This window comes from Synchiropus splendidus, chromosome 8 (assembly GCF_027744825.2).
Source record: "Synchiropus splendidus isolate RoL2022-P1 chromosome 8, RoL_Sspl_1.0, whole genome shotgun sequence".
Classification (NCBI taxonomy): domain Eukaryota; kingdom Metazoa; phylum Chordata; class Actinopteri; order Syngnathiformes; family Callionymidae; genus Synchiropus; species Synchiropus splendidus.
In genome coordinates, this window is record NC_071341.1 from 10,526,121 (window position 1) to 10,539,216 (window position 13,096).

The 13,096-nt window shown below is 42.8% G+C and overlaps 1 protein-coding gene across 6 annotated transcripts in view; it reads right to left on the minus strand.

The window, feature by feature from the left end:
- Positions 1-5,796: 5,796 nt before the first annotated feature.
- limk1a (LIM domain kinase 1a) overlaps positions 5,797-13,096 on the minus strand; it is a 29,924-nt gene continuing 22,624 nt past the window's right edge. For all 6 annotated transcript variants that reach the window (XM_053873144.1, XM_053873143.1, XM_053873145.1 and 3 more), the window contains 11 exons: positions 12,913-13,018; positions 12,257-12,462; positions 11,911-12,097; positions 11,570-11,656; positions 10,199-10,330; positions 10,032-10,091; positions 9,636-9,701; positions 8,929-9,094; positions 8,798-8,853; positions 8,347-8,504; positions 5,797-8,272 (listed from right to left, as the gene is read on the minus strand). In XM_053873144.1, coding sequence (XP_053729119.1) covers positions 8,104-8,272; positions 8,347-8,504; positions 8,798-8,853; positions 8,929-9,094; positions 9,636-9,701; positions 10,032-10,091; positions 10,199-10,330; positions 11,570-11,656; positions 11,911-12,097; positions 12,257-12,462; positions 12,913-13,018 — 1,393 coding nt within the window. In that variant the 3' untranslated portion in view covers positions 5,797-8,103. The remainder of the gene's footprint in view (positions 8,273-8,346; positions 8,505-8,797; positions 8,854-8,928; positions 9,095-9,635; positions 9,702-10,031; positions 10,092-10,198; positions 10,331-11,569; positions 11,657-11,910; positions 12,098-12,256; positions 12,463-12,912; positions 13,019-13,096) is intronic.

Genomic DNA, 13,096 nt, shown 5'->3' on the forward strand with positions numbered 1-13,096 from the left:
CAATGCACAATGCAGCACACACTGGCACTGATACCGAAGGAGAAAAACAGACTGGCTGCTTCAGAAAAGAGCCACCGAAAACCGACAGCAACTTCAGCCACTGGCAAGCTAATGGGCTAATAAAGTCCAATTATAGAGTCGGTGTAGTTTTGCTGCAAAGGCAAGCAGCAATTGAAGGCACAGGAAGCTAATGGATGGTTGAGTAAAAGCCACAATGAAACCTATCACTTTAAATTTGCGCCCAAGGGAGACAACTTCTATGGTTCTTGGACCGTAGCTGCCACTGTCGTCATCACGTGTCTGCATATGCATATGTGTAAGCTTGTGTCGCATTTTACGGCTAACAAAAGGAAACCCAAGCCACTCTCTCGCCCTGCCACACCCCACAGCCCAGTGTGGTTTGCAGCCGCGGGGTGTAGGCACTGGGAAGGGCACCAGTTCTGTCAGATCCAACTGAGTGGAAGACTTCAGACAAGAGACAGTTTTTGTAATCAGAATCACTGACTACCATTGGTGAGAGCTTGAACTTTGCTGTAAACATCAGCTTTGATAGCGTTAATAAGGTATTACGCGGGATTCATTCCTGCAGCGCAGACGGGGGGGGGGGGAAAATGCCCCGGCACATGCTGCAGCTTTGTCACATAGTCTTGGAATGTTGCTGAGGAAGGAACCAGGTTATGTCACACCCACACAAATCCAGCCCTTCTACCGGACTGCAAACTGCTACTCAGGATAGAAAACAAACATTCACACTCCAGCGGGGCAAACACAGCTGCTGAGCTGATACAAACAGAGTGGAGGGCCCCGTATGCGGTTCAAGACGGAGGTGAAAGGCTGCTGTCGAACAATTTATGACGACTATTTTAGAACAGGATCACATGAGCCTCATAAAAAAGCTCCTTCACCTGATGTTAAAGCTGACATTGAAGCAACTTTTTGGTCTTTCTCTTTGCAAAGCATAGTCTAGCACGTCACTCAAGCCCACACACATCATCACCCAGTCACATGCCTCGCATGTTTAATGCCTCACCATCTGCTGGCCCCTCCACTCAGGGATTCAATTATACATGCGGGCACTTCATGAAAAGGCTAGGTGCCTCCTGTGGCCATCCCACTTCCGGCACCATTCGTCACAGAGAGCAGAGAAAACCTACAAGAAGAGTTTGCTGTGGTGCTTGGGACAAGACCAAGCGGAGAGACCACATCTCCAGACTTGATTCAGAATTCCTTCATTCAAAGCAGGCAAGTGAGGCAAGAGAAAATAAACCCACTATATCACAATATTTTTGTCAAACCAAGGCGTCTAACCTGACACCGATCATCTTATTGGGCGGGAAACAGCAGTATATTACAACCACCCACATGCTGAGCTTCTTAATGAACCTATGAGAGTGGGGATTTAAAACTCAGCCTTCTGAAGAGGGAATGCATGTAACAGAAACAATGCTAACTTTCAGCATGCAGAAGATAAACAAACAAAGAAGGCAAACCTGAAGGCAACTGTCATTTCGTGACAAGTGAAACAAGAAAATCTGGGCTTGTAGAACACACCTGTCGAACACACCTATGCTGCGGCTTCCATTAAAACACAGGAATGGAATTAAATAACCTCTTTCTGAAGACACTTTCAATGTGTCACTTCTTCAGTTCTTCACTGAGGTCACAGTCTCATTGTTCTGTGACCTCAGTGATCTGTTCAACATAAAACCATGAAAAATACATTTATTAATAACATTCAGTTTTACATGACAGTGAGAAATGAGATCATGCAGTACACTGTGATGTACATATATATATTTTAAACGCAGATGATAGAACTACTTGAAAGTTTTCGAGTTTTAACAATGGATGACTCAGTCTTAAACAGCTCCACAATGTCAACTGAGCATCACCAGCAGATCAAGGAGAAAGAGTTTCTTACCTCATCCTCTGTAGATGTGAGCAGGAAGATGCAACAGTGATGATTAAATAATCCGCGGTGGAACATGAAAGAGAATAAATAATCCTTGTTAAGTTCATTACAGCAAGCAGCGCACATGTGCTTCAGATACATAAATAACAGTGCTATGGTTTATTCTACTTTAAGATTAATGGCAACATTAGTGTCAGTTGTAGTTAGGTGTTTCAAGGGAAGAACTTCCAGCTCAGCATTTATTTAGACCACATATCAACCTTCATCTTTTTCCAGAAAAGGTTTGCCCCAGGAGGAAGGGAAGAACTTCCAGTTCAGCATTTATTTAGACCACATATGATCCTTCATCTTTTTCCAGAAAAAGTTTGCCCCAGGAGGAGGAGTTCAAGTTTCTCAGACCTTGTTTATGAGGGATGGAAGTGTGAGAGACTGACAAGTTATTGGTGCAGACTAAATAACGGAGATGCTTTGGAAGGAAAAAGCTGAGCCAAAAGCCAGGCGTTGTCAATGTCCTCATCACTGGACCCCAGCTATAGATAGTGACCTGAACATCAAGATCGCAGATATAAGAGGCCATAAAACGCTTCTAAGCTCTCACAGACAGTTCGCGAGGTTGTCCCAGAGATGCTCGCAGTAGAACCACTGCGGATAAAAACCACATACTAATGCAGATTGAGTTTATGAATTTAACTTGCCAAAACAAACATGGCAGGCAGACAAATGTGTATATTGAATGACATACTGGGATGAATCTATAATAGGAATATAAATAGAGACAACCTTGTAATAAAACGAGAGAATAAGAAAACAGTCCAAGATCATGTAGATAATGAAAGTCTGTTTTGTTGGGTAGCATTTGCGTGTCAATTATTGAAATGATCAGAAGCCAGGACCTTGTAACTCTGAGATAAAGCCAGTCCGCGCTTCAGTAACTAGTGCATGTTCGCAATATATAATGTATGAACTGCACATTGCTAGTGCTGCTCTTGACAACAGCTGGTATCAGTTTGCCTTAGTCCACATGTGCAAAAGGAAGAGGCTTCAGAGGAAGGGTCACAGCCAAATACAACTCCTGTCCTCTGTTTAGTGAACAAACAAACAGACCCATGAATAAACATCCACAAACGTGACGATCCATAATAACAGCCCGAAGACAAAGGCATCGTATTGCAGCAGTCACAGGTTGATGTCCTGAGGTGCGATGATTGACACGCGCTGCAAGTCACTCCTGGAGGTCCACTGAGGTCCAACGCTGGAGATGCCTTCAGCAGTGGCCAGGGTGGGACCGTTTCTCCACAAGGCATTCACTGGGGAATGTAAGATGTTGCTGACTGTGCCACCCATCCACATCTCCCGGGTTCTAACCAGGATCCACTTACAGCCCTGTCTCACTTTTGTTGTTCCCAGTTTTGAACCTGTTTCATGTGACTTTTTCTGTGATTTAGGGATCTGGGTCACCTACACAAAGCAAGGATGAGGGACGCCAATTTCCTATTACTGGTACTGGAACAACAACACTCTCCCGAATTTATTACTAGGTGTTCTTCAGCCGTTGTTCATGCTTCTTCATAGGAGTAGAAAGTCCCACTCACTCCAAACCCTTAGCTTCAAACTTTCACTGACATGCATTTTAACCAATACAGAATGAAGATTCTCTTTTTTACCCCAGTGTTTGTATTATTGTATGAATTTTCAGAGCAGAGAGACTGACACGTTCTGAGATCAAGTAACACTGAAGTCATCAACCCCAGCATTACACATGAGATGCCCACTGATAGTTGTAGTCCAAGGGTGATAAGGACTACATGATCTCCCAAGCACATATCAACCTCTGGTCCTTACAATCCCTCCTCTCAGCACCAAGCTATTAACGCCCCTTCTTGCAGACTTTTTAATGGACTCTGAAAACTTCTGGTCCATGAAGTATTGATAATAAAGCAGTTGGGAAAAAAGTTATCGGAAGAAATGGACTTCTTCACTTTCGCTCCCTAATGTCACTTGACGTTCAAATGGGGAAAAGGGTATTTTTAGCAACAATCCTCCAGCATTTGAGTTTTCATTTATTAACCATTAGATTTCAGGACTTCACGTCAGATAAAAGGCTCCTGATGTGACACAGGTTGAGCGCTACAAGTTTTTCCTCCTGTCTAAACTCTCACAAGGACGTTCTAAGCCAGAGTGAACATACAATCTCAGTCTCAGGTAGATGACTCTCACTTTGTGAGATAACACGGTTTTCTAACTATATTACAACTTTTATTCTACATAGCACAACTTGTAAATTATCGCTATCTTATTAATGCAACGTAAGTGTTCTGACAGAGATGTGTAGATGTACAACCACCAATACAGGCAAAGCAAAAGAGTACGTTGGAGTCTTCCGTCAGTGGTGCTTTTATCAGTTCAATGCAGTTGAATGAGCCAGTGTGGATTCAGCCTCCAGTCCTTCTCATCATGAGACTGAAAAGTTCTGAATGAAGCCCCTCTGTACTCTGTACTTGTGGACTGCCAGCTCACAAAGTTCCCATGGATGATCAAATGCAGGTGACCTCTGTCCAATACCAGTGACAGGAACCTCTGAAACGGTCCCTAGATTGTGATAACTGAAAGCGACGACACATGCTATATGAATTATGTTTGTCGACTCAGTTCAGCATATTTTATTGTGATGATTCTACGCTTCACATTATTAGGATCCAGTACACACACTCAGGTGAGGTGACATTCACGGATAAATGTGTTTAGTGTTTTATTTCTTGAACAATTGTTTTTAAAAAAACAGAAGTTGATCAAGTATTTTGCAGGGAACTACTGCAAAGATGCGTCATTACAACTGTCTTTGTGATATAGCTACGAGTCGTGTCTGGTCCTGAAAGAGTTAAATCAATGCTCATAGTTTCTACTAACTGGCTCAACTTTAAACACGGTTTCAGGCCGCCAATAGTCGGAGCAGGCTGAGTCAGAGCAAGTCTTCCCGCAGCAGCAGCAGCAGCAGCAGCAGCAGCAGGGTAAATACTCACAGTGAGATTATCTCCTTCACACAGCATCCCGGAGCAGCACTCGCTTCCAGTCCAACTGGACCTGACGATTTATCCGTCGCTTCTTACATAACTGAAGCTTGAATGTTTTCAGCGTCCATGTATACATGTAATAGTATGTGTCTTAGACTCACAGAAAAGAATTCCTGACGCATGAACTTTGATAACCTCCGAGGGCACAGATGTAAAATACCTTAAGAAGGAAATGTTTCTGGGTCTATAATGGAAAAGACACCAGCATCTTAAGAGCCGGGACAAGTCGGTACTCACCGTGGTTGAACATTTGTGACCGCAGTCGGTTGTTGCTGTTGGAAAAATGCTCCATCTTCGAAGTTAGTGTTAGCTTCAAGCTTCTGCGGCGTCTCCTTCACTCCCCAGTATTTCCGAGGTCGGGTCGAGCTTCGCGGCGGTGTACAAATGCCTCTGTGTGCAGCGCTTGACCGGACAAACCAGTCCTCAGCCTCGCTGGCTCCGTCTCCGCGTCTTTCGGGAGAATGTGAGCTGCTGAGGAGCAGCAGCCTCCTGCCAGCCCGGTGACGTCACGACGAACCAGCAGCTGCAGCGTCGGAATGAAAACAATCGCACGTGGTTGTGACGATGAGGAGGTCACGTGCACCTGCGACCAAATGCGGATGAAAAGACCGCTTTTTGTTTATTTATTTACCTATTTATAGCAGAATAGTGACTGTAACGTTTAGGGACACCAACCAAACATATATAGTCCTGGTAAATATTATGCTTCTTCATCATTTTGTTATTGAAAAATAATATACTTCTCAAACTAAACTAAACAAAACGAGTCTTAGAGGTCAGCAAACAAGACAACAGACTTATTGTTTACGGAGAAACAGTTTTATTTTATAGCTGACAAAATAGAACAAAATATCATCTCCTCAGAATCTACATGTTTAAAAGATTAAAGTGCAGAATTGTTTTCACAGCTCGTGTAAAAAAAAAAAGTTAAACATGGAAACAAAAAGCTTAAAAAAAAAACAAAACTAGACAATAAAAATATGATACAGGACAGGTATCAGCAGTGATATTTAATACACTTGAATCAGGCTAGCGATCAGGGAAACATTTTAAAAAGGAAACTGGATTGAGTCGTTGGCAAGGCTAGCTTACAACAAAGGCACAGCATTGATCAGAGGTATTGATCCTTTGCAAAGAAGTGCTGCGGCAACATTCTCATCCACCATCCAGACATCCTCACTATCATGCTCAACATGGCTCAGGTGAGGGCGGAGACAGACAAAAAGCCACACAGTAACAGAGAAGCTCACAGACATCAAGACCCAGAGCTACCAAGAATATTGGCTATTGGTTAGTCAGTCACATGCTTTTTTTTAAAGATTCTTTTTTTTTTCAAATAGCCAAAGATCACAGACCTGAGCCAAGGGTGTGATGAAACGGTGAGACAGGCCATTTTAAGTGCTGTATTTTGAGGTAAGACCATCTTTCAGTCAGGTAAAATTGAATACAGAGGACCAACCAAAAGGCAGCGACATCAAATCATCTTTATAACTGAAGTTTTGATCGTGTTTTATTACAAACAAAATGATCTGATTAAAGCCAAACTTCATAAAAAGGCTCTTTCAGTGTCTAGCATTCAAATATCATCCTGATCCAAATAAAAAAACATCCGTATCACAAGTAGCCCAAGAGTGAAAAACGAACACGGCATAAAACAGCCATATAGTGCAAATAAAAGCACATACATCTTTACAAAAAGATTTCACTAGTTTCATACCAAAGAAAACTGACGCTTCTCTAGCCTCATTTTCTTTCTCTGCATTCTCAATTTTGTAAAAATCACAATATTACAAAGGTGGCTGAGTTCAGAAGCTGAAAACCAGACCTAGCTTGTATATCATGCAGCTTGTGGAAGCAAAAACAATTTCAGACAAGAAATTGGAAGGTGCTAGAGCGGAAGAGAGTATTTCTGAGGAGTGCTATATCTATGCAATACACAAAGACAAAATGCCAGAGTCGACAGTTATATATATACTGTATATATAGATATGTTTACACACATATTTACAATGACAATTCCAGCAAACATTAACATGTAAACAAACAGTGGTGGACAGATGGTGAAAACATTGAAGGTGACGCCACACTTAGAACCATTCATTCAGAGTTCAAACCCAGAATAGTATTTGCAAATAAATAGAATTAGGATTTCTGAAAATTTGATCAACAGACATACAACTTATGAAAACAGTCCAAATGAATGCAAAGATGGGCCAATGGACTTGTAGATGAGTGAGTGGCATCACACCAGGAGGCAGACTCAAGACGATGAAGACGCAACACAGGACCAAGTAGACACAGCAAACACCTTCCAAATCTGAATACCTGAATCCTTCTGCAATTTAGAAGTGGAATAAATCAAACTATGAATAATCTATGATCAGATAACCAGCCATCAATCTGTCTCAGACAAACTCCAGTTACACTCACCTGACCGCCAATAAAAATATGGCAATGTCGTATAGAAAATATGTCTGTACAATATTTAAACATTTACAACGTCACAAGCTATTTACACGAGACAGAATGTGAAGGACAATAGTTCCATCAGTGAGTACCAGAAGGGGCTTAGTCTGTCTAATACGTACAGAGGGGATGTGAGGAACCGGCATTTGACCTGACAGTATTATTTATAGCCGTGCGCTCTTCATGATGCGGGCTGAAGCTGGAAACACAGGGGAAGCGATGGGCCTGTCATGACCATTGAGCCAGGTTTGTGACATGGGTGGGGCCGTTAAAAACGTTGGGGGATCAGGAAGATAAAGTGTCCTTTTTTATGTGAGTTTCCCCACAAAGTCCTCAGTAGACTATTATCAAGAAGGTGGAATATGACGATAGAAGAGTGTGGTATCAATCTGATTGCATAAGTCATATATTCCCTCTCATCTCCGTGGGCAGCATCAGGCATAGTTTTTGTCCTTCAATTTCACCAACTCTAAACTCGCGCTTCGCACTTGTGGCTTCTGAAATCCTCATGTTCCACCTGAGTTTCTTCCACTGCGTCCGCTTGAGCAACAGACGAGCACCAACATGAATCGTCCTCTTCAAATCAGCACGGTCCTCAAACACTGTTGACACTATGGAGGACTGTCGAGAGGTGATGTTCCGGTTCTTATGTGCTCATTCCGGCTGCTCCGGGTGGACGTGCAGGCCATTTTCAGAGGGTTTCATGCTGTTGTTTTTCCAGAAGTCCTTGTGGAGCTGATCCACCTCTGACATGAGAGGCAGCCCCGTGTCTAAGTGCATCTTCAGATTCTCCAGCCACTCCTCTAGTTTAGTGAAAGCAGGGCTGCAGAATTAAGATGAAAATAGGTATTAGATAAACATTACTGCACAACAAACGTGCAGCAAAACCATTGTTACCGTTTGTCAGCGTCAAGGTCACAGCAAACAGCAGCAAGGGGGAAGAAGGCCGGCGGACAATCGGTGGGACAGTAGTGCTCCAGGAAGCCAGACACGTTTAGTCCGAAGTCCAGAGCTCTGGGCAGGTAATCAGGGTCTGCGTTGACTCTGCCGATGATCTGAGGAGAGAAATTAAATTACAGAGTGTGAAACCAAGATCACATCAGACCCTCAATCCTCCAACCCCACAGAGGTTTAGCTTCTGGAGGAAAGCTCGGTCTTCTCTCTAATCAGAGGACCATTTTCACTCTAACAAGTTCCATGTGACAGAATGTTGAGGCCCAAACTGTTTTACACTCCTTTAATCTTTATTAGTGTATAGAACTCACAGCATTTATGAATTGAATATAAAAAAAAGTCACTTTTAACTATCAACTCAAAACTTGGAATGAAGACGAAGAAGCTGTCTCACCTCACAAAGCATGATACCGAAGGAGAAGATGTCCACTCTCTCATCATAACTCTTCCCTGCATCATTCAAAAAAATCAGAATTGGACTTATAGACTTCATATATTAAGAGAAAATCTCTGTTCAAGTCATACCATGGATCATCTCGGGTGCCATCCAGTAGGGGTTCCCCACCACAGTGTATCTCTTCCTGCGGTCAGGCTTCTTCAGACCGGGCAACTTGGCGTGAGACAGTTTTTCCTGTTTGTCATCGATCATGAGACGAGCCAGGCCGAAGTCTGCCACAACCACGGTGTTGTTCTACAAACACGAGGAATTAAACGGTTAGTTTCCTTCAAAACTAAAGATGGGAATCTATTCTGAAATCATCAAATTAATAAGATGTTCCATAAATCCATTCCACAAAGAATTGTAAATCTGTGATAAGCAAACTCTTCAAGTGTACAGAACAACATTTTTTCTTTTTATTCTGATGTCCTTTTAACATAAATTCCTCGTATCATCTCACTATTCTTTATCACAGATATTTTTGGTTATGACATCACATTGCATAATACTTTGCACCTGGAATTGGTGCACAGAGAATGTGTGAAAGAAATTTTATACGTGATTATTCTGTGAGCGTTGGATTGGCAGTCCTAGTCTCAACACTTTTTCTTTATGTGTGAATTCTCCTTCGAAAAACACCCCATTATTGATGAGTATGAAATGTATGTTTATGTGTGCAGTGTTTAATTGGAACAAAGCTGGTATTGTTCTTGCGTCTGAACCGATCTCTCAGCCGAGTGACAGGCAGCTGAGTCCACAAACAAAACCTACTTCATCCATCCGTAGTTCTTACCTCTCGTACGAGACAGTTGTGAGAGTTCAGGTCCCGGTGGATAATGTTCATGGAATGTAGATATGACTGGATGATAGGCAGGCAGGAAGACACAGGATCATGAAAATAAACAAAAGAAACAGAATGTTTTAGAGGCAATCTAAACCCCCTCAGGTCAAACAATCGTGCTTTGTCTTAAACTCGAGTAGCTGGTGTTGTAATCCAGTCACACATGACATCCGTCATTGTGCTTCTATCAAAGGAAAAACAGTGGAAGTCTTGGTCTAATCCTGCAGGAATTCGTGCTCTTGCTTCCAAAGTTGGCAAGGAAAATATGTGGATGTTTTAAGCACGACCACTAGAGGGAGACATCTTCACACGGCGCTATAAAAAAATAATATCAGTCTTTGAACTCACCATTCCGGCAGCGATGTCCTTGGCAAAACTGACCCGCTGGTTCCAGGGATAGCTGCAGTCCTGCACGACGAAGAGCAGCTGTTATCTCAACTGCGATTTCACCTCAATGACGATGAAACTAAGCATAGTGTGAGTGTTGTCACTACGGATGGAGACAAGTCACTCACCATTTTCTTAATGATCTCCCTCAAAGTTCCTCCTTTGATGTATTCAGTGATGAAGTTGAGTCTTTTGTCTTTGTAGAGGACCCCGATGAACTTCAAGACATTGGGGTGATCAAGGCAACGCATGACCTTCACCTGAGGATAAAATGTCAAGCACAGTTGGAGTATTAAAACCACCTCATTATGTTACATCTGACCTTGGTGAAGCTTATTAAATTGAAGTCTTTAAGACAAGACGACCAAGTCTTTTGCCTTCAGAGACACAGCCAATAGCTCTGTACCTCGAGTGTCCAGGCTGGTCTCAAGTTGAAAAACCAGCACACGCAAGACAAAATCAGACTCTTCACTTCAATTCAAGTTCAAATTTACAATAAAATATTGTAAATTTGAATTACAATATGTTTTACAATAACATAGAACTTCACAAAAACACATATGAAAAAGAAAATCTGATATGTTTTAGGAAAATTTGTGGGAAAAAGTGCACACGATTTAAAGAAGGAAAAAAAGTCACAGAATGACTTTCTGTTTCTGTTCTGGCATGTTGCTCATGGAGGCCAGATAGGGGCCCAAAGGGCCACACACACAGGTTTTCAAGTGACCCATCAAAGGTTGATCATATTTCATTTAGCATCTTCACTAAACATTGTACCTCAAAGCACATATAACCAACACTGACAGTGAACTTAGTTATTTGTTTGGTTTCAGTTCTGTTCATTAATATCAATTGAAATATGCATTCTGTATATCAGAAGCACAGCGATGCTGACTACAGACCAGACATGAAAACAAGCTGAAGAATGTTGATGCTTCCAGTGCACTCCGGTGCAAATGGCTAAAACCTCCTCCCAGAATCATCACGCGAGTGAGGGACGACAAACAGGGAGCCAACGGTCTGATTATGGTTAGGATTTTGTCCCAATCCCTCTCTCTCCACACAAAATTACAAAGTGATTTACTTCTGAGATTATAATAAACCGAGCCTCACGAACACCGTTCAAACGCAGAGCCACGTGGCAATGATTCCAAATGCTCTAATTACAAGTCAGCAGCCAACTTCAAACACTTGCTGGGGACTAATGAGGGCCTCAAGTGCTCAACTGTGAGCGAGAAAACAGAGTCTCACTTAAGTTCCTCGTGTAATCATGCCAGGAAACTTGGAACAGCTTATGATATCCCAGGATTTAGCGCTTCCTGGGAGTCGCACATAGGCGTCCATGACCGCCTGTTTCTGGATGTGCCCATGACTTAATGTCAAGTTAATCCTTTTTTATCGTCACAGCACCTATTGATCTGAAATAAATGATGGCACTTGACTGCTCAATGAGTGAGACGCAGACAGGAGGACCAGACAGTTCAGGGAAGGAGACGCACCTCTTTCAGGAAGGTTCTCTGAGTGTCATCATCAAAGCGAATGAGCTCTTTCATCACCATCACCTCCCCCGTCTCCCGGTGGGTCACCTGTACCAGACGCATGGGGCCCAAGAGGTCAATAAAAAGTCCATGAAAGATTGAATAATGTGTGCAGTTCAAAGCTGAGATCAGGGCTGCACGGACACAGTAAGATAGCAAGTTTGGAAAAAGTGTGAGTTCAAGGTTTATAATAACATAGCTAGCTAAAGTCGCCATCTAGTGGTCATCGTAGGTATGACCTCACTACAAAGCTCAAAGCCAGTAACACAAATTGAAGAGTGAAAGCTGTCGATCAAAAGTACCTTGATAGCCTGTCCGAAGCAGCCCTTCCCCAGAACCTCCCCATGGATTAGGTCGGACGGACGAAAGATTCTATGCACCCGATTTGAGGCCACACGGAGCGACCCGGATAAACTCATGTCTTTTCTTTGAGACACCGGGGACACAGCCGTGCTGGAACCTGGAGACTTGTCAGTGCTGCAACTGCGCCTGGATTGAGAATGGAACATTATCACTACCAATGACTCGAGGGGTCTTAAACTGAACCAAAAGACAAAACCAAGTACCACAGTCAGCTTTGACATACAAAACTGCTGATAACAATAGAGCTTTTTTATAGTAAGATAATATATGGAATAATTTCCTTACGTGATGATGTGCGACCGCAGACTACTGAGATCAGTGATAGGGGGCTGGGTGATGGGAAGGATGGGGCCGTCTGACAGAGGGGAAAACACCGGGGCGTCCCCCAGCTCCTCTGCCTCTGTGCAGTGTCCCTCATGCTGCAGACTGTGAGGGTCGTGTTCGATCGTCAGCTGAAGCCGTCGACTTGTTTCCTGAATCATAAGGTCGATCTGTAGAGACAGTGCGTGTTAAAACACAAGGGACGAGTCATAGGTTGTAAAAACGTCTCAGAACAGGCCTAGAGTATCTCATTGGGAACGTGAGTGTTCAAGAAGAGTGGGGTAAACAAAGATTTTATTTGCAATTGTTTCAGCGAGGTACAAATGAGGTCAGAATTTTGAAGTAGTTCTGCGGTTGAACCTCAACAACAAAAACGCCAACGGGAAGTCAACCGCGTTTGCACTTATTATTACTCTCCACAAGGGGGCGCTTTGGAACTACAAAAACTAATAAAAACTTCACAGAACTATCTTGCTTTGTTCCACTGTCACATTGTTTTGGCATTAAATACATTTACACGGTTATGTTTCCTACCATATCATCACAATGCATGATGTTTTGGTTAAAGTTAAAGCTGAGTTGTTGCCTCAAACGGGGAGTCGACAGTTTAGTGAGTGTACCTCGTCCAAAGGAACATTATGAATTGGGGTCCCATTTATTTCTAGGATCCTGTCTCCAACATGAATAGAATTTTTCACATCTGGACTGATGCAGTCTGCATCCACCCTGGAAGCAGAAAGACCAATAATCAGTCTCAGAGTGACAGTGACAATGAGAATAATCCATGAGTCTGTGACGGCGACA